This window comes from Leptosomus discolor, chromosome 9, assembly GCF_034619465.1.
Source record: "Leptosomus discolor isolate bLepDis1 chromosome 9, bLepDis1.hap2, whole genome shotgun sequence".
In the NCBI taxonomy this organism is placed as follows: domain Eukaryota; kingdom Metazoa; phylum Chordata; class Aves; order Leptosomiformes; family Leptosomidae; genus Leptosomus; species Leptosomus discolor.
The window spans coordinates 2,151,847-2,172,550 of record NC_141399.1 but is presented as its reverse complement, the minus strand read 5'-3'; the positions used below and the strand labels follow the sequence as shown (position 1 = coordinate 2,172,550).

The 20,704-nt window shown below is 49.2% G+C and overlaps 1 protein-coding gene across 7 annotated transcripts in view; it reads left to right on the top strand.

Moving 5' to 3' along the window:
- The window catches only part of ITPR1 (inositol 1,4,5-trisphosphate receptor type 1), a 170,887-nt gene that overhangs the window by 108,642 nt on the left and 41,541 nt on the right, over positions 1–20,704 (top strand). For all 7 annotated transcript variants that reach the window (XM_086470520.1, XM_086470515.1, XM_086470519.1 and 4 more), the window contains 3 exons: positions 33–223; positions 14,993–15,173; positions 15,798–16,051. In XM_086470520.1, coding sequence (XP_086326646.1) covers positions 33–223; positions 14,993–15,173; positions 15,798–16,051 — 626 coding nt within the window. The remainder of the gene's footprint in view (positions 1–32; positions 224–14,992; positions 15,174–15,797; positions 16,052–20,704) is intronic.

The following is a 20,704-nucleotide window of genomic DNA, read 5'->3' as shown; positions in this document are numbered from 1 at the left end:
TCTCAGCCTGTTTCTCGTGATCCCCTTTCTAGGAGGAAGCTCTGGATCGAGTTCAATGAGCCGAGGTGAGATGAGTTTGGCAGATGTCCAGTGTCATCTGGATAAAGAAGGTGCATCCAACTTGGTCATAGATCTCATCATGAATGCCACCAGCGACAGAGTCTTCCACGAGAGCATCCTGCTAGCCATTGCCCTTCTGGAAGGCGGGAACACTACAATACAGGTAGGGAAATGGAAAACGTCGAGCTTGTAACTAAAACATGTTGGGAAGGGAAATGTTTTTGTGAACTCCAGGAAACCTGAGGAGGTTAAGGAGCTGGGAGAGGAAATGACTAAATGATCTTTGACCTGTAATTAAGAAAAATATCGGTGTCTGCCGTGCAAAAGTTAACATTTAATAAAAATGTTAACACGGGCACTTGGTAATTGAGGTGTTTCCCAGGGCAACATAGAGGAATGTATAACAAAACAGCGTTGTAGCATAAGTTAGTGTGACTACTGGTGTGAGTAAGTTTAAGCAACTGCAACGTGCTCAGAGACTTTTACAACTAGCTGTTGGATTTCAGACTGAAATTTAAAGTAGCAATGCATGGTAAACTCCAGGCTACCGCTCTTCTGCAATCACGCTGTCCTTCATTTCTGTGTTTTAAGGAAGGACTTGGTTTCCCTAAATGAGAATTGTGCCTGGTATGGATTTTAGTGAACACACACCAGTTGGCTTGTACGGTATCCTTCCAAACAGAGTAAAACCTTGTGACAGCAAAACATGCCTACCAAGGTTTTTGAACGTGTAATCTCTTCTTCTTTTGACTTCGCGTGCGTTCTGTTTGCACACAGTCTGTTTCTGGCTTGGACAGTGGGTTATATGCATAGCTGTTCCGGAGGGTGTTACCCCTTCCCTACCCCACGCAAAGTGCTTCACACGCCTGAACAAAGCAATCGGTGGGTTAAGAAGGTCAAATTTTGTTCCTTTCACTCAGAGAAGCGGTACATCCAAATGTTCGATATACGTACAGAGTGAGGCTTATAATTGGATGCTGTCTGTGCTGCATTCTAATTAGGAATGTTATTTAGATACTTAAAACACACTAGCATTTTCAGAAGAGTTTGGACAAAGAGAACTAAAAAAAAAAGTTATCTATGTGGCCCACTGTTCCCACTATGGTGTAACCACTCGCCAGTCCTTTATTCTTCTGCCATGCCAAGCTGCCCAAAAGACACAGCCTGTCTCTGGCATCGCTGCAGCAGCGAAGAGCCACCGCCCTCACAACGTTGTGTGAGGACAGCTAGACCTCCGCGGCAGCTCCTGGGAGGGAGAAATGTTTGGCCGCGCTGAGGGTTGTGCTTCGTCTCATCTCGCCGCGGGCCGTTGCCAAAACGGCCCAGACTGTTCTGGTCAGCTCTGCTCGTCCCCTCCTCGTACGGCTCGTGCAGCTGTGGGGTGAGTTGAGTCAAGTGGCTGATGGGATGGAAAACCAGCCTGCCAGCAACCAAGGATTCGGTCCCGTAGAAACATCTGGCTCCAACCTGGCCAGAGATGTGCTAAAGAGCAGCTGTGTCCTCTGGGCAGCAGTACGTGGTGAGATTAGGTGAAGTGTAACGCGGGGCTGCATCCTGACGAGTTGTGATTGATGGTTACGGTTAAAACGTGCGCCAGATCTCTGCAGCAGCACCTCTTGTGCTCACGCACGCTTCTCTTGAGAGGAGAGGGAGTGTTTTTGGGCTCCTTTGTTCTGTGTCTGTAATCAGTCCCCTCTCTTTTTCCCCTGTGTATATGCTCCAGAGTGAAGCTTCTTTGCAAAAGACAAAATGGGAACTGAGTGTTTAAAATCCCGTGTCACCTTCAACCGCCATGACAGGATTAACACTCCTTGGGGAGAGTCATTCCTTTAAATTTCCTGATCTTCTCCAATGTACAGGAAGCTGAGCTTTCATCTTCCTAGCTCTCAGGGAGCCCCAGGTAATCTCACACTGTCATGCTGGAAGGTAAAACAAATTCTGCACCAGCCTGACACGGAGAGATCCTTTGCTTGTGCTGGATCCCAGAGCTACTGGACTGAGTCACGTCCCGCCGCCTGCGAATCTGCTGGAAGCAGATCCCATAGCTCGTCTGGTCAAAACAGACGGGGAGACCTGCGATCCATCTCCAAAGACACCCTGTTCCCCAAAAAGGGAGATTCTTTAGTTTGCATTTGCCGTCTGTGAGATAACCGTGCGGTTAGGCGTGAGCTGGTGGCACGGGATGCTGACGGCGGATGGCGTAACGCTTTCACATCCGCGCCTCAGCGTCCTGCCGGCGCCTGCTGCGCTCTCGCCTTTATAGATACTACTTTTGCAAACCAGAGTGATTCTTTTCCATCCTTTCCCACTCAGGACTAAGTGCTTGGCGCTTGTCTTTACCTTTAGAAAACGTTCCGGGCAGCCAGCAGTGACGTGGTGCGTGTGCGTGGACGTGCTCTAACGCAGCAGCGAAGGGCTGGGAGGGGGCTCCGGCGTAGGCTGCCTTTCGGTCCAGAATGTTTTAGGAACCAAATGACTTGTGATGCCTACAGCTAGTGCTGTAAGCTCTGAGGTCTTGGACACACCCAGGAGCTCTTACTCACGCATGCAAAGCACAGATGAGACTTTATTGAAAATATCCTGTGGAGCAGTTGTGTTGTAGGTGTTCTGCGCTATAGCAATCAGTGGCCTGGCAGCAAAAGGCAAAAAAATGGAAGTTTATGAGTGCGTAAAGATGTTCCCTGACGTGCTGGTTCATCTCCTGGTGCTCGGTAGTGAGGTTGCTGGTGGCTTGCTGTACTTGTGCTGGCTCTAGCACAGTCAAGGCCTGTGGGGATTACTACAATGTCAGTCAAGAGCAGCCCATACTCGGCGCTCTGATCTTTCTGTAGTATTTGAGTCACGAAAGCCAAGTAAGTAAAAACTCTTAATGGAAAAAACCACCAACCACAAAGCTTAACTTCTGGGAGAACAGCTGGCTCAAGGCTGGTGAATCAAAGCGAAGGTGGAGGCTTGCTCTTTAGTAAAATCACGATTTCAGGTCTGTATCCCCCAGAGCAATTGCTGAATGGTGTCCAAGTTAAACTGGTGTCCCGAGACGGTACCTCGGTGCAAGCAAGCTTTTCTGTCTTCACTTAGAAAGAGGAGCTTATCTGCTCACCCAGAAAATACAGAAGGCTCCGGGTGCAGCCCTGCTGGTCGGAGCACAGCCTTTAACAGGAGAGCAGCGTGGGGTACTCGCCAGTCTGCACAGCTTCAAATCTGACGGGTTTTCTGAAGCAGTCTTTCACTACAGCACAGTGAAGATTTATTGAGTGCGGCAACGTGATGGTCTCCTACTTAGATTTCAGTTTTACGAAGTACACTGCAAAATTTGGCTGCTTGTGGAAACTAGATGCGGTCGTGAAAATTAACCCGATGCTTTCCGTGGCCTTTTATCCTGATCTTTCTCTACTGTTCTGTCGGTAACTTCTACAGCTTGGCTAGGTAGGGCTTCGCAGCGTCTGCGACCTGCAGAGTGGATTTTCTGAAGTTCTGCGGCAGTTTCCAGTAACTGCCAGTGGAAGAGTCATCCTCAGTCTCTGGACTAATAACTCTGTTCACTTTGCATCACGTACGTTTGTCATTGTGAAAGTCGACCTAGCCAAATCAGCCGGTTTGGTCTTTGAGGTCTGACACTGTTTATCTTCATTTCACAGGGTTTTTTTTGGTTATTATTAGCAGCTCTTGAGTTATAGTACGCTGAACAAGTTCATTCTGTGCTCAGTCTGAATAATTTTTGCCAAACTTAAATTGCTTATATCTACGGGCCTTTTTGAATAGGAAACTGGTGGGATAGGACAGGTTATGTAAAAAGGCTTTTTGGCAGCAAAGCCAGAAATGTGTCACCCCTGCATGGCATTTTCTGAACTCCAGGTTTTCACACGGGAAATGAATTCGGCCTGAAGTTAAGCAGAAGGTTTGTACTGACACACAGGAACTTGCACATGATGATTGTAATATGGTTAATAATGGGAGTTCCCGGGTAACTCCCATGAGCTTCAGTGGGAGAGCAGATCCCCATGATGTTGGGAAGGGATAACTGGAATAGGTGTTCCTGTTTCATTAGATACGTGCAGCGCCGATATTAAGGCTAGGCAAAGTAGGTGGTTGCCAACTCTAGCAGAAAAGCAAATGTAGAAATGTTCCTTATTATAATTGGCAGGAGTGATTTTTATTGTATTGTTCAGAAAATTAACATGGGGGAGAAGCAGGACAAGGGAAAAATACTCCTGGTTTACCTTAGGAAAGAGGCTGAGCTGGCACTGTATGGCATATTGTATCCTATGCTGCTCGGTGGTTCGCTGTAGGGGTGAACATGGATGTGATAAATTACCTGTTCTGGGAGACAGACAGAGGTCTTTGCCTGCTTAAAGCTCTCTGGGTGGTTATTTTTAATTTTTGGAATTTTAATTTTCTGGGTTCTTTTTAATTTTTGGAGTTCACTTAGAAACGCCGTCAGGTTCTTTGGAAACCAAGACGGTGATGACAGTGTCGTAGCTGTGTCCGGCGAGCTCGTCGCCCCCGCTCAGCAGGAGCTCTGGTGGGAAGCTTGCCCTCGTTTGTAAGGAGACAGCAGCGGAGGTGGAACCGCAGGGTCAAAACCAGACAACAAATTAACTTGACAAATGCTGCAGCTCGCTGAACTGAAAATTACATAAACCCCTTTATTAATTTATATAACCCTCAGCATCCACCTCGGGAGAGCTGGCATCAGCGGTTCTGCACGGAGCAGCCCGGGGAGGGGGGGCGGGAAGCCCGGCCGGCCCCACGCTCTCCTCCGAAACAGCGTGCCCTGCACCCGGGGCGCGTGGCACCCGTCCCCCCGGGGTGCTGGCTCGGGTGCTGGCTCTGCCGGAGCTCACGTGGCAGGTGCTGCTGCTCGTAGGCACGCTGAGCTGCGTCTCCTGGGGAAGAGGCGGACGCTTGGTCCGCTCCCCGCTGCCACGCGACGCGTTTCCCTCCGTTCAAGGGACCCTGGCGAGTGAGTGACAGCGGAGGAAATTGCGGAGGACTTCTCCTGTAACGCTTGTCTCTCGTCTGCTAAATAAAAATCATATGCGCCCTTACTCCGCCTCACCTCCGCGGAGTTTTGGGTTTCCTTGGTCGGTGGAAGTTAATGGCAAGTCAAGTCCCTTACGTAACTGCCTCTCCGTGGAGACTTTGGGCTGCTCGTTTAATTAGGGATCTTCTCAAAAGTTAGATTGCGTGACAAATTACCCACACGCACATGTTGGTATTTTCGGCAAGGGGAGGTAAAATGAGGTTGGCGACGTTAGTTTCAGGGATTTTTTTAAAGCGCTACCCCGAAGTGCCGTGGCGCAGAGCTACTGCTTCAAAGGGCGGTGGCGCCCCCTTCATCCCCAGTTCTTCCCGAGGTGGGCTGCAGCCACAGAGGATGAGGCGATGGGAGTCAGCACCCAAGGAAAAGGGGATTATTGTGCCGGAGTGAAGTGGGATTTGCTCCTAGCTTTAAGGCACCTGAGCAGAGTTGCAGCTCCTGCACAGAGGATGATGGTGGGATCTGCTCTGCACTCCTCCTTCCTCCAGCAGCTGAGTATGGGATGAGGACCAGGGGCCACCACGACTCGAGACAGCACCAAGGAGCCTGTGGTGGGTGACCAGAGGGTTGTGCCTCTGTTCGGGCACGGCAAGAGCAAATCGGTGTTGTGCTGAGCCGAGGTTTGGAGCTCGCCACGAGTGTGCGAGGCTCCTTTGAGATGTGACTGTGCAAAAAAGCCACGTGGCTTCGAGTTGCTTGGGCTTCCAGAGCTCTTCAGCTCAGCCTGCGAGGAGGAGCCGTGCGTGGTGCGTGCCCTCCCTCGAGTGCTCGTTAGGGCCAGGGGCTGCGGCCGCACGGGACCGTGCTGCCCCTTGCAGAAGTGCTGTGGGGGACTGAACAGGCGAGATGCCAGAAACCTCAGCAGCCAGCTCTCCCCTAGTCTGGTGCAGTAGGAAATACTGGTTTGGGTGAAACGCCAGACTACCCCGACTCTCCTGTCTCCAGCTCTGTCTTGCACCGTACACGGACTTGGACTTAGTCGACATTTCTCCTCATCATTGCCCCCAGTAAGAAAACTCCTGCAGCGTTGTGGCGTCCTTTGCTGAACTCAGCGCCTCAGACTGTCCAAAGATGGTCGATAGTTATTAAATAATTGCAGAATTGGTGCCCAAAAGGAACTGAATCCAGAGCTATCCCCTTATTCTGTGTGTTTCTGGCGCGTAGGAAAGCCGCAGACACCAGGCGAGCTGGGGGGCTGCCCCGCAGGCGGGGTGGTGGGTCTCGCTCCTGTGCCTCTGCCGCAGCCCTGGGCTCTGAGGGAGCAGTAGCTGCGAGATGGATCCGTGTCCTTCAGCTTGCTGTAGCGTTGGCTGTGAAACGCTGTGACAAAAATGGAAGGATGAGCGACACTGAAAACATCAACAGTGAAATAGCTGGAACCAGCCAGTCAACCCACTGCATTTGTTTTTCACTTTCCCTGTTGGCCTAAATGTGTCCTGACCTGTTCGGTTGCCAGAACACACAGTTTCTTTTTCTCCGTGACTTCAATTGCCCTTCAAAATTGGGAGAAAATTTTACAAAAGGCTACAGAAGTATTGGTGATATAAAACGTAGGTTTAGTGAAACTGTGGTGCTTTAGGGTTTGTGGTTTGGACTTTTTAAGCCAGATTTACTGCTTATAAAATCTGCAACAGTCACGGCTATCTGCGAGCACACAATCAGACGTGATGGTAAATGCTTCAGAGGCAAGAAAGTCTTTGGATCGCTGAACTTTTGTAAATAGCACTTGAGAGCTTTTGGTTGTTGATAAAGTCTCCAAAATTTCTACTGTTTGTTTATAACAAGCAGAATTCTTTGATATAAGTAAGATGTTGCATCTTTTTTATATTGTTTTAATAATACCTGATAAGGAAACTGCTGCAAAAGCTGTCAGCATGTAAGTAATCACCTATGTCTTTCACCATCTTAATGAGTTTTTCTCAAGTTAAAATACACCGTAATATTTTTTTTACGTTCTGAGTACGTTACTTCAGAACATGACATAAAAAAGAGAAGTGAGTGTTGGTAAGGGCCTACGTCAACCGCCGCACCCGGCTGCGGGCAGTGACCCTGCCCTTGGTGAAGGAGAGCCCTCTCCAAAACGAAGCACGCCGCCAATCCAGGCCCTCCTTCCCAGCCCAGCTGCCTTCCAAACCAGGCACTGAACCTGCGCTGGTTTTTCAGCTGGTGCTGAGGAAACCCGTGTCCTGACGCTCTGTTGGCCTGCGGCAGGTGAGACGCGGGAGCCGTCTCTTCCGCGTGTGGTTTTGGTGTCTTTTGCCCCGCGAAGTCTCAATCCCACCTAGGCGTCGGACACCACCGTGTTAAAAACAAACAAGCCCTGCGGGTAACGGCCTGCGAGACGGAGCCAAAAGCTGTGAGGAATCATTCCTGCAGAGCCCATTTCATTTTTACTGGGGGCAGTAAGGTGCCTAGGGGGGGATGGAGGCCAGGGTGGATGAGGTGAGATCGTAACGGTGCCACGAAGTCTTCCTGCTTGAGCTGCAGCTGCTACTACGTTTTGAAGTCTGTTTGAGCCAGCGGTGTTCCTTTCAGTCTTTTTGCCCAAAATAAGGTTTTATGCTTAGATTTGGAGGTGCCCTTTGGTGCGGTAGCGGCCAAAAAAAGGAGGAAAGGTGCTACGTCAGGGTTCAGCTGTGCCGCTTGGCCTTCGGTCTTGGTAGCCTGGTGCCGTTCGTGGCGGTTGGGTACCCCAGATCTCTCGCGTGGCGTTCGGGTGGGATCCTGGTCCGGCAAGGAGCAGGACGTAAATCCCGAATTCTCCCTGTTCCTCTCTGTGGGATGCAGGTCCAACATAAACTTTTAAGATGATCCCTAGCAGGATTAAAGCCCTCCACAAGCAGGCAGAGGCAAGCTATTCAGAAAAACAAGGTCATGCTGCCTTTTTCTTTTTTTTTTTTCGGTAAGCACAGGAATCAACAAAGCGACGTTATATAACTTCTATTTATATCCCACTTGCTCACTAGCTGCAGGCATACAAGAGTAGCTGAGAAGGGAATTTAATGAGCTCTCAGGGCTTGCTCACCTTCCAGAGCGGGTAGGAGCCAGCTTGTTTTTGAAGTGCGTCAGCAAATGAAACTGGTGGTGGGTGGGTGGTTTGGGTAGGTGGACTGACTTGTTGCTATGGTTTTCTTTAATTCCTCTGTCTCTCAAGAAGATCTTACACTTTTTTTTTTTTTTTTTTTTTTCTTTTTGAGGAGTCTGCAGACTTCCTTGTTTCTCACACCTACATAGAGCTCGCTGGTTCGGTAAGGAAGTGGGATTCATGCTCCTGCCATGCCAGAGCCTTGCACGGATCACCTGGGTGACCCGGCGGGCGCGTGCTCCCGCCTGCGTGCGGGAGGAGCGCGAACAGGGCTCCCTGCTGAAAGCAGGTCAGGCCCCCGAGCCTCCCACGCTTTGGAGCCCATCTGCTCTGGCTGCGGGGGGGTTGAAACCCCAACCCGAGTCACGTTTCTACCTGTGGTTCCCCCAGCGTGGCTTCACCTGCTGGTGATGGTGCTGTGTCACTTCACTGTCCCGGGGGGGTTGTGCTGGCTCTGGAAAGGCATGAGGGGACTGTGTCTCTGTGAGGTTTACTCTTACTTTCCTCTTTGTGAAACGACTTTAGATTGCATGGAGGTTTTAGGTGTTGCAGTAGGAGAAAGTGTAGGATATGAGGGCTCTTCCCAAAACGAGAGATGTAGTTCTGCTGCTGCTTTCATTTCAGTAAACGACAAGCATTGACATGGGTCAGTCTGTGCTTGTACCCCTCCAAAAACATCCTCCGTAAGGTGGGGCAGAATCTCCAGCTGAGAGTAGGACCTTGCAGGACAGTGTGTGGATGCCTGTGGCACAGGTTTTATCTTATTTGAGGAAAACGGAGCTGGGAAGTCCCCCTTCTGTTTTCAGGACAAAGTTTATTTTACAGTTTGCAAAAAAAAAACAAAACAAAACAAAACAAAAAAAACAACAAGCATTTGAGGTGTTCTGGCAGATTTTCCTTATGGGTTTATTTCAAACTGTGAAGTATGTTCAGCGTGAAATATTTCAGCTGCCATTTCCTTAAGCTTTGCAAGACTAATGATATCTGTCACTCACGCCCCGGAGTGATGGGTCTTCAGCGAGTCAGGATGTATGAAAGATTTCAGGAAGAGAGAGGGATCAGTGATATTTAAAATAAATAAACGAGGGGGAAGAGAAGGCAAAAGTTAGGTTTGGATTCTCTGCAGTGGAAGCCCTTGCAATATGTTCAGGCAGAATGTAAAGGGTTGGCATTTGTACTCAATTCGGTGCTCGTGTTAGCAGTGCAGTTCCCCTCAAAATGTGGCTGCTTTGAAGTAGTCCAGCTATCAGAAGCGGTACGGGGGTGGCAAGCTCTTGCCGCAAACATGAAGTAGCACACAAGTTTTGCATTAGTTCGTGCTGGCAGCCTGTCCGAATAACCCAGGCAAGTTAACATCCCTGTAATGATTCCTCTCTAGTGTTGGGATAAAGTGTCCTGAATTGAAGCCAGATAGCTGATCTTCCTCTTGTATCTGGAGGGACTCTCCTCTTTGAAATCGTCCCCGCTAGTCAGGTTCGTGGGACGTTTTCGGTTCGCTGGCAGCGGAGGAGCGGGGAGGGGGGTGGCAACAGTTGGCTTTAATTTGTGAGGTGTTTTGCTGGGGCTTTGCTTTCCCTTATTTGTTGGTAATCAGGCACTTGTTTTCCCGGGGAGTTCTTCGGGATCTGTTCGGAAGGTCTGGCAGGGCTTAGTGGCTGTGCTCTGTTGTGACAGCTTTGTGAATGAGGGAGGGTGTGGTCCAGCCAAGCCGCTCTCCTCTGCGGGATGACGGCAATCTGTTTGGGTGCCGCAGCCAAATGCTTGCCTGAAATCAGGCCACCCTTCTTGGAGGAGGACGCACGCCTCGGAGCAGATGCATCTTAAACCCGGCGCTTGCTCCTGGGTTTTAGTTCTGTTCTGACCGTTCGGCCCAGGCTGTCGTTACCGAGTCTGGGGCGGGAAGCCAAGCCGGGCGATGCAAAACCACCCAACGGTTCTTCCGTTTCTTGGTTGGCGAAACAGTTATGACTTGGGGGCAGATCCAGGTGACAGCGGGGAGGAAGGTGTTCCCTGGATGAGCCTTTCCAAGGCAAGAGCTAAAATGAGCTGCCTTCAGCTGGTTTGGTTTTTTTCCATTGAGCAATCCTGCACGCAGTCTCGCTCACCAGTAAACTTACCGTGGATTAGCTAAATTTGTCATGGGTTAGCTGGCTGGGTCTGCGCTCTGTACCCCTGACACACAGGTGTCAGTCTGCTGGGTTTCGTGGCTTGGCTCTCCAAAGGGCATATGTCAGCTCTGCTGGTTAAAAAACCAGTTTGCTACTGGTTGCTGGTACATGAGAGACGTTGTGGAACATTTGTCCATGGTGTCTGGTTATCCTGCCCCTGTGATCCCACTCCCCTGAGCTGCTGGGGTGTTAGCTGAGCTTCTGCTCCACTCGTTGTTGGAAATGATATATATTCTGTGTCAACGGTCTTGGAAGGCAAGGCAGGAAGGGAGAAGAGGTGAAGTGGTCATGCTAGGAGATGTGCCGGTTCTTTGCTGATTTTTTTTTTTTTAAATGCAATTCTACAGTCCAGATTGTTAATGATCTGCAGTATTTAAGAATGTGCCAAAAAATAACCACCACAAAAAATTATGTTAATTCTGAATAAAATGCCAGTAAGCAAAAATAATATTTTCAGTTTAGAAAAAAAAAAGGTAGGTAAACATTTAATAGAGTCTGTAAATAATTTGAAGGGGAGAGGATAGCAAGGTCCTGGGAATAACTACAGAAGAGACATAAACTTAAAAAAAAAAAAAAAAAGTAAAATCAGTAACTGGAAGTTAGTGACATGAAAAGGAGCTTGATCACATGTTTCTAACAGTTATTAACCACCGGAGCAGACTACAGACAGACGTAGTTCGTCATCTCTGACGCCTTCTGAAGAAAGACAGGGTGGTTTTCTCAAAAAGACGCATTAATTAAACACAACGTTGGTCTCGGTTAATGAGCGCGAAGGGCTGACGGTGCTCGAGGGGACCCAGGCTGTCGCTGATCAACGCGCTGCGATTTCGACTTGGCCTTTCTTTGATTTGCTAGTGAAGTCAGTCACTGGGTTTGCAGCTTTCCTTCTGCGGCGTGTTTGGTGGGGACTGGGGAAATCACGTCGGAGGTGGTGGGGTGGTGGTGGTGGTGTTCACGTACCGTCCTCCTTTGGCTCGGGGGCAGCGTGCTGGAGGGGCAGAGGTGTTAGGGAGACACTCTGCTGTGCGTGAGGGTTCTGGCTGGATTTCTTTAGGAGCAGAGTTGGGTGATGGTGAGGAGGAAGGAGAAGTTACTCCACAGGTTTCCAGGTACCTGGTGTTATTAGTTGTTCTACCCTGTGGCGTTTTAATAGACCACTTGGGGTGGCAGGGAGTGGCATCGGTGTGGCTGGCTTTGCAGACGTGATGCCCGTGCCAGGTTCTTCTCCTTCCATCCCCTCAAAACAGAGAGAGGCTCATCATAATGCTTGATATATGTCATATGCCTGTAAAAGCAGCAGCGTACTGCTGCTTGCCTAGTGCCCCATATCTGCAAGGAAACTGCACCACAACAATACATATATTCTCCAGTGACCTGCCAGACTTTGAACCTGCAAACCTTCATGCAAGAAGATTTATTTTTTTTTACCCGTGTGTTTCTTAAAGCTCTTTCCATTGCCCCCAGTTAGTTCCGAATGAGTTGGTGTAGGTGGTGGTTGCTCTGTCTTTAAAAATGATTGAGAACTCTTTGTGCGATGTCCTTGCGCGTGGCGAGCGCAGCTATCGCGTTAGGAGCTCGTGCGTGTCACATGTGGATGTTTTTGGGTTTCTTCCCTTCTGTAGCTGTGTAATTAATTGGGGTGACATTATCTCTGCATATCCCCGCATCAGAGGAGTCTTGGTTCATTGAATCAGCTGGTTGCTGTGCTCCGGAGATGTATTGCGTTTCACTGAGGTGCGTGTGCTTGTAAAGCTGTTTGCTGAACCTGGCGTGCATAAAGCAGACCTCGTGATCTTCTGCGTGTCATGCGACGTCTCTTGTTTGATGGGAAGGACTCCTGACAGTTGTTAACAAAGCACAGTTCAAATAAAATACAGTTTCACACTGTGTGAGTTCAGCACTCTGTAAGAGCAGGCAACTGGTCCACTGCCAGCGTCTCGAGCGTGAGATGAAGCTCGTATCTTCACTTGCCTTTCGGGTAGCTTTTCCTCTGGCACCTCGTGCTGGGATCTCCAGGTACAGTCCAGTGTACAGTCCACTACTGGTCTGTTACGGGTCACGGTCCCCTGCCCTGCAGTAGGTTTCTAGGGGATCCCCCACCAGTCCCCGCTTGGTGGTGGCTAAATCGACTGGGTCTATCTGGGAGGTGAGGAGCAGCCTGGGCTCCTCTGCCCGGAGAGGGCAGCGCTCTGTCCTGCCGACAAGACGCTCGGCTTTGGGGTCTGCATCCGTTCGCTTAGCGGGGGGGCTCAGCGGGACGGCTGGTGTCGAACGCTCCCGTGCCCGTGGTACGTGAAAAGCACTGTTCTCCCAAACCACGTGCGAGCGCGGAGGGGTGCTGTTCTCCTCCGCCCAAGCCGCTCCCCTGGCGCCCTTGCTCTTTCAGCAGTCTTGCTCATGGTTGCGCGCAAGCCAGGACCCTGGCATATGGTCGTCTGAAATGCCACTCTGTTTCCATTTTAAAAAGGGAGATTTTTTTCCAGTTTTTATTTTGAGGCTATATCTGTAAATAAACTTTAGGATTCCTGTCATAATTATCACCACCAATTACCTGCTCAAGTGCGACTTGCAAGATCACACCTCTTAAAATACAGGATCTTTGATAGCTGGCATGTGGTTGATTCATATGTGTGAAGGTGTTAGGCATCCTGACCTAAACCGAAACAATCATTTGGTGACAACCATTGAATGCAGGCACAGCACGCACAAGAAAGCTTTACTGGAAATGCTCGTTTAGTTTGCCTTTTTTTCTCTGAAGCGCGGTGGAAGGTTAAGCTTGAGAAGACAGCAAAAATCAAGCCTGTCAGCAAGTGACAATTAGTCGCGTACAAGATGTTTCTTCAGTGTGGTTCATTTAAAAGAGCTGCTCCTTCACCACAGGGAAACCCCTCCTGGGCAGGTTCTGGAGGTGTGTAGCCAGGGGACAGCCGTTGCTCACCTGACTGAGCAAACCGTGGTGTTTTTCAGAAAACGGTTACCCTTTCTAGAACCCGTGGCTTCTGCTGGTCAGTCTGTGAAATATGGCTGTTGGTATGCTCGTTGTGCACTACTGGTAGAGTAAAACGTTCAAGGTGCAACTTAGATGCCAACTCTTCCTCGGTCTGTACCTGTAGCCACCAAGTAACAAGCCCCGCTTCAAGGGGGTGGCTGTCCCAGTAACCCAGCCCTGCGTTTGGTTCCTGGTCAGCAGCTCAGGGAAACTGTGTTAGTGTACCTCTTGGTGATGATTGTAGCTTGACGTTCTTCTGTCCACTAGCTCTGATCAGGTCAAAGAACCAGTTTAGAATAATAATAATAAAAGGAAAAATCTGTCATTTAGACAGGTTTGAGTGGATGTCAGGAGAAGGCACCAGCGTGGCTGGCGCTGGGGATGTGCGGTGCCCATGCTGGGTTTTTCTCCTTTCCCTCCTCTCTTAATCACTAGAAAAATGAACTCTTAAGAGTTTAGCTGAGATGCTCGGGGCAGGTGGAAGGCATTGCAGTGGTGGGAGGGACATCTCACGTGAATATTGACCAACTTCTTTAAATAGTAGCGCTCCTCCTCTGTCGGTAATCAAAGACGCCACTTTATTGGTGTTTCAAAGTCATTCGGCGCTGCTCTGACTGCAGCTGCTCGGGGTGATCAAAGGCAGGCGTACCAGAGACGGCCTGGTGTGCTCCGCTCCGCAGAAAAGTGGGCAGGATATATTGCTATTCCCATTTTAATTTGTTTTTTTCAATAGATCGGGCTTCATTCCTATTCATCGTGTAAAGCTGTTGGATCGTGAGCCGCTGCAGAATGCTAACTAATTTCATAATACTCTGCATAAGGTGACCCACTTACAAGTTCATCCTTCAGTCGTGTTTAAGCTCTGGTCCTGATTTATGTAACAGCATATTGGTTTCATCAAGAATTGTCTGATCGCTCACTGTGTTGGCTCCTTTTTGACCTGTACATGATTTGTATTCTCCGCAATTTTAGGAAGAACTTTCTGTCTCTGTGCACATATGGGCAGAAGAACATTAATAAACCTTTTTAAAAGCAGTCAATGCTTTGAGTTTTTCTGTCGCTTAGGGATATATTAGAGTAGGAATTAAAAGGAGTTTTAAGAAGTCTGCTGCAGACAGGGCAGTGGAAACTTAGCACGAAGTGTCCCTCATTACATTGGCCTGTTTGTACATTTTTGGGCTGTGATTAACATTGACTATTGCGTGTTACGAGTCACAGTCCCTTTGATTTGAGGGCAGGAAGGCAGGACAGTTGTTCTTCCTCTGTATTTTGCTCCTACTCTTTTGTTTCTGGACTGAGAATCAAATTATAGGTAATTCCGTTGTCCGTACCTTAATTCATTGCGCTTACCTTAATTCCATTGTTGAGAGAGAAGCGTGCTGCCTAAATGTACCAGGGCTGGCGTGATTTATTGCACTCGCTTTCCTTTAAAGATATATTTGGAAGTTGTTAATAAAGGAGCTAATGTAGCTGAGACACTTGGGCTTCCTTAACAATAAAGTACAAGTCTCCATTGCTCTGGGTTTCAGTTTACTGAAAACTAATTAACCTCCCAGTCCTTCAGGGTATCACGCAGTGCAGAAAGGTGAAATAATCTGTATTCAAACCTGCGTATGAAAATACAGATCCTGTTCCTTCTTCTCTTGTAGCATTCATTCTTCTGCCGACTGACGGAAGATAAGAAGTCTGAAAAGTTTTTTAAGGTTTTTTATGATCGCATGAAAGTGGCTCAGCAAGAAATCAAGGCTACTGTCACAGTCAATACGAGTGACTTAGGAAATAAAAAGAAGGATGAAGACTCAGAGAGGGATGTACCGAACAGGAAAAGAGGTAATCCCCGGTTGTTCCGTTTCTGAAGTGACAAGGGAGTAAAATGCTGTGGCTTGAACTCATTTCAATTGATGCAATAATGCTCTGATCTCTGATCCCACAGAGCAAAGTTCAGAGATCAGTGGTGCCCTGGCTCGGGATTTCGAGAGCTTCATCCCCTCTTCATCCATTTGTGAGGTTGTGCTGTTGAAATGATGAAAAGTATTTCTGAGATGGGACTGTGCCGCCTTGTCTATCGTGACAAGCTGCCCAAATCTGATCCGTAGTAACGACCCTGGACTGTGGGTTGTGGTCGGTGCCTTCTCTAACAATAAGTGGAGAAATGCTAATTTTCTTCTATAGCGGGTCCTTTTGTCGTAACTCCTGATAGTGCTCGATGTGTGTGCCCTAACCAATTAATAGCAGAATTTGTAACTTTAATGTGGTTTGCTTAAAAGGTGCGAAGAGAGTGACGTGATGTCCTTCTAAACTCGAGAGCCTCACGTCACACTAAACGTACTTACCCAAAGAACTGATGATGAATAGCTGGCCTGCGTGCGAAACTGTCATGGGAAATGTGTGGATAGATTTTCTGGCCCCCTTTATCCAGTTTGCCTAAGGAAGATCTGTTGTTGTGTGTTTCAGCGAGAGAGCCTATGACCCAAATCACCGAGGAGGTCCGGGATCAGTTACTGGAGGCCTCTGCAGCTACCAGAAAGGCTTACAACACTTACCGGAGGGAAGCTGATCCCGAGGACCATTACTCGGCGGGAGAAGGAGCACAGTCTGCAGCAGACAAGAGCAAAGATGACCTGGAGATGAGTGCTGTGATCTCCATAATGCAACCTATCCTCCGGTTCTTGCAGCTGCTCTGTGAAAACCACAATCGGGATTTGCAGGTACAGCCCCGTGGTCGTGTCGCCTCAGCCTCGCTAATCCCGTGCCTTTTAAAATAGATACGTGACCAACTGTTCCCTTTGGCCTTGAAGGTAATCCGAAAAAGTGTTGATACCTTGGTGGACAGATACAGGGAAGTCCAGTTATCCACAGAGCAGAACACATGGGGATGGTATCAGGGAAGGCTCAGCTGGGGTTGGATCTGGTGTGAGGGACGTGAAGGGCAAGAAGAAGGGTTTCTAGGTTGTATCCATCGCAGAAGACAACTATGGAGAGCGTGGGGCTGCTGCTGAATGGGGCAGAGGCCCTGGTGATAAAGGACATGGAGAAGGCCAAGGGGCTCAGTGCCACCTTCACCTTGCTCTGTACTGGTAAGACTGGCCTTCACAAACCCCAAGTCCCTGAGACCAGAGGGGAGGTTTGGAGCAAGGACGACTCGCCCTTGGTGGAGGAGAATTGGGTTAGGAAACATTGAAAGAAGCTGGACGTGCACAAGCCCACAGGGCCTGGTGGGATGCCCCAGCTGGGTCCAGTCCTGGGCTCCTGAGTCCCGCAGGGAGTCTCAGAGATGACTGAGGGACTGGAGCGTCTGATGGGCAAGGAGAGGCTGGGAGAGGTCAGCCTGGAGAGGAGGAGGCTCGGGGATCTTACCCGTGTGTATAAATACCTCGTGGGGAGATGTGAAGAGCTCTGCTCGGTGGTGCCCCTTGACAGGGCAAGCGGTGTGGGAGTAGGCGGTCTCCAAAGGTCCCTGCCCACCTCGGCTGTCCTGTGATGCTCTGTGCTGTGTTTGTATGATTTTAAACAGCGAGCCCAGAACTCGTACGTTGGTAATCTTATCTGGTGTGCGCCTCCCCAGGAGATAAGATTTTTGCTTACAAATGGACTGCAATTACCGTGATTTTTGTTCAGCGTAACCGCTGCTGCCGGATTAGAATGGAATGCGAGCGACGAGCTAGTGAGACCCAGTACAATGTGCTAAAAGCCCTCATAAAGGAGGAATAATTGCCGTGATTGCATATTGTTGTACGGCACGCCAGAAGTGTAGGACCCTGCGTGAGAGCTTTTCAGACCTGCCAAATCACTTCCGCTGAACTCGAATGCCCCGCTGCTGGCAGTGTGTGAAATCAAATCGGGATGGTAATGTTCCTGGGCCCCGAGCGTGTCGTTCTTTTAGCATTTCATAGGTGCCGAGGTTACATACATCAGGGTTTCTCCTAATTTTTTTCAGAAAACGGTTTGATCTTTGTTTTGTCAAACAATTTTCATGCCGTTAGCGATGCCGGAGACAAGTAGGACGGCAGTTTGACGTGGCAGCAGTCCAAACCGCACGCACATGATCCTCTGCTGCTGCTGTCTTTGGCGAGGCACTGAAAGCTATAGGAGCAAAATTGAATTCAAGCCAGTGCAGAAACTTGGCCTGAGCTGTTCACCATCCTGGGCAATTAGATTTCCCAAACAGCAGGTAGTGGCATTCAGCTCTGGGAGAAAAAAAGGTTTTAAAAAAAAATGATGGGAGGGACAGTTTTTCAAATATAATCCTCTTGCTGCTTGCCTGCCTTGGTGCTTGCTTTCCCCTTCAGCCTGAAGGCGAGGCAGGAGTGTGTGAGGCTTCAAATCGTTGTGTCAGTTGTAACTGAACTCCTTATCGATATTTCCAATGGAGTCACTGCTTCGAAGAATAAGACAGACCTGTTCTGGAAGCTTCTATGTCTTCCCAAGTTGTGTGTTAGCTTTGAATTAGGAGAGAACAGGGATCACCTGCCCAGGACGGTTGCAGGTTTGTCAAACCAAGCCTTTCACGAGCCACTGGCGCTGGTGAGTAGCCTGCTGTGGTGCAAAACCTGGAGAAGGCAGGTCAGGGCTGCAAGAGGCGGCGTGTGTTTTGGACGAGGAGGAAGCCGTTGTGGAACCTTTTGCATCGCTCGGTCGTTCCCTTGGCCGACAAAACTGCCGTTTGTCCCGCGGCGTGGCGGGTGCTGCCCCCCCTCCGCCTTACGCCGCGGGTTTGGAGGAGGGGTCGCAGCGTCTTCCTCGAAACGAACGCGAGGACTGGGACCAAGGGGTGGACGCTGCAATGTGGTTCGATACCCACTTGAGGCTGAACGCTCCAGACTGTGCTGCACAGTCCCTTGGGTATCTCCGTTTCCCTCTCGGCACGCGGGTACGCGGCCGCTCTCGCTAACCCGCCGTTAGGTCTGACCCTTGATTCTGCGCGAGAGCTCAGCCTTGGGAGCAAAGCTGTCACGGCTCTGAGCTGGCGTAGCCAGCCTGGCGTCTGGTCTCTCTTGGCTGGGCTACAGCCCCACCAGTTTCTTTAGGGGATGTCCCTGTGCCCTACAGAGTCAGTCACGAGGACTGAAGCTCGTGACAAGCCGAGTGGAGCACCCGGGGAGCGCTTGGCTGGAAGGAAGAGCCACGCTGGCTGGAGGAGAGGAGCGGGGATTCCCGGCGGGGTGGGGAGCGGGGCCCTCCCTCCGGGGCTGGCGCCGGGGCAGGTGATACTCAGCAGCCTGCCACAGCTTCAGCATCACCCTTAAAAATCCCGCCTTCATGGGGAAAACAATACTCCCATTCTTCTTTTCTTATCAAGTCTGTTATTTCTGTGAAATAAAAATGTTGTAGTAATTTAGTAATAAGCTAGCCAGTCGTGCTCAGGTTAAAGGTCAAAGTTGGTAGTTAAATACCGTTCTAGTTAAAGGTCTGAATTGGTAGTTAAATAGTGCTTTTGTGCCCAAAAAAAGGCAGCAATTGATACAACTTTTAACATTGGATTTGACTTCTCTTTTACTCGTAATCCCTGGAGACAAAGCCTAGGTAATAAAGAACAGTAAAGCTCTGCATGCTGCAGGAGAGTGATTCAATAATTGGAGCAGTACTGCTGCATGCAGAGAATGAGCTGGTTTAGCTCGTCGTGTTTTAGGCAAGAAGTATGTGTGAGGATTAACTTCATGAGACCAACAGGCAAGCCTGTATTCGGTGAAAAATGCCTTGCCTTACCTGGTTGCTTGTAAAGAAAAATCTGATGATTTAAAAATATCTCTTCACTAAGACTTTCTTCTTATTTATGCTCTCTTTGTGAAGTTTTTCCAGTGAGGGATCAGATTTCTGCTGAAACAAAGGCTGTCCAAGGAAAACGTTTAGGCTTTGGGGGGAATTACCCACTTAAATGGTAGAATTGTTCCTTCCAAGGATTTTGTGTTCACCCCTGCTTGAACAAACCGAGCTAGTATTCTCAAAGTAGCCCATTTTTATTTTTTTTTTTTATTCATCATGTTTTCTCTAAAGGGTGCTTGGCTTTAGGCTGTGTAGTGGGAAGCAAAGTCTCCAACACCCTGACATGCTGCAGAGGCATTAAGAACTGGCTGCAGACGCTGCCGTTGCGGGTGTAGCCTTATCTGGTCACGTATCCCAGAAATGGGGAGGACTGGGCTGCCTGAAGATGAATGGTAGCATAAAGTCAGCCAAGTATCTCCAGGAGATTATTCACGAAGGTAGGAGTTTACGGACTGCCTGACTTCGCACTTCATCCCATCGGAAAGTATTTCTCTCTCAACTGAGTACGTAGGATCCTTCAAGTCAGGCGGTATGAATGCTTTGTTGCCCCTTTTCTCCTCAGAATCCCACAAGCTGACTATTTTTCGTACTTTCTGGCTGAATCTGCGACTCTGTCGCTCTTAATTCTGAATGCAGGGCATGGCGGACGGCACGCGCCTCAGGTTCATCCCCACTGGAAGCAGTGGGGTGGCATGGTCAGTACTGAAGAGCAGTGCTCCCGCTCCGTAGCCTGTGAGGTGCTCTGGATGACAAAAACTGAAGAGCTCGATCTACACCGGCTGAGGCAGCAAGAGCCGTTCCCTGGGGCAGTTTCTCACAGTGCAGCAGGGTCTTGTTTTCTACAATTTTTTCCTTCCCCTTGTTTAGCCATCTAACGTGGTCCTCCTGCCCCCTGTGCCTCGTTCCTCCTCTTTCCTTGTGTTTTATTGACTTTGGATCAAGAAGCTAAGGCTGGTATAGGCCGAGATCAGAATAAATGCCATACCACAGGCTGGGGAACATTTTGTTTCCTCGCTTTCAGTGTTATCCATTATTTCTGCTTTTTTTTCCTGGAGGGAAGGCACGAGCTCCGATTTCTGTAGCATCAACCTTTCTACGTTCTGACAAGTTAATCAAAAGTCAGGGTACTAAATGAGCAATCAGCTGAAATGTGCTGAATCACTGTCACCTTTAGTCTGCATTCATAGGCAGCATTTTCCTTTTATAGCTTAGCCTTCAATCGAATCTGGCAATTTCTCAGTCTGTTTGCCTTAAAAGACTTCTGAGCCTGACGCAGGCACTAGGGGCGATCAGTTAACAGCTCTCCTCTGCGGGCTGGCTGAAAAGACCTGGCTGGTTCCATAGCCCCATGCACCTTGTTCGTCTGAGGGGTTTTTTCACCTTTCAAGTGTTTTGTAACCTGCTAGAATGAAGCTGGATAGGAGCTCTCCTGCTGAAACTTTGAGGAAAAGAAAGTGGTAGTCGTGGCTGTCCACTTTTACAGCGCGCTGCTGGGAGCACGCTGACAAACAGCGTCTGAGTCACTGGGAAATTGGTTTTCACTAATTGTCCTCCTTTGTTTTGGTTGGGTTTGTTGGGGTTTTTTCGGCATACAGGAG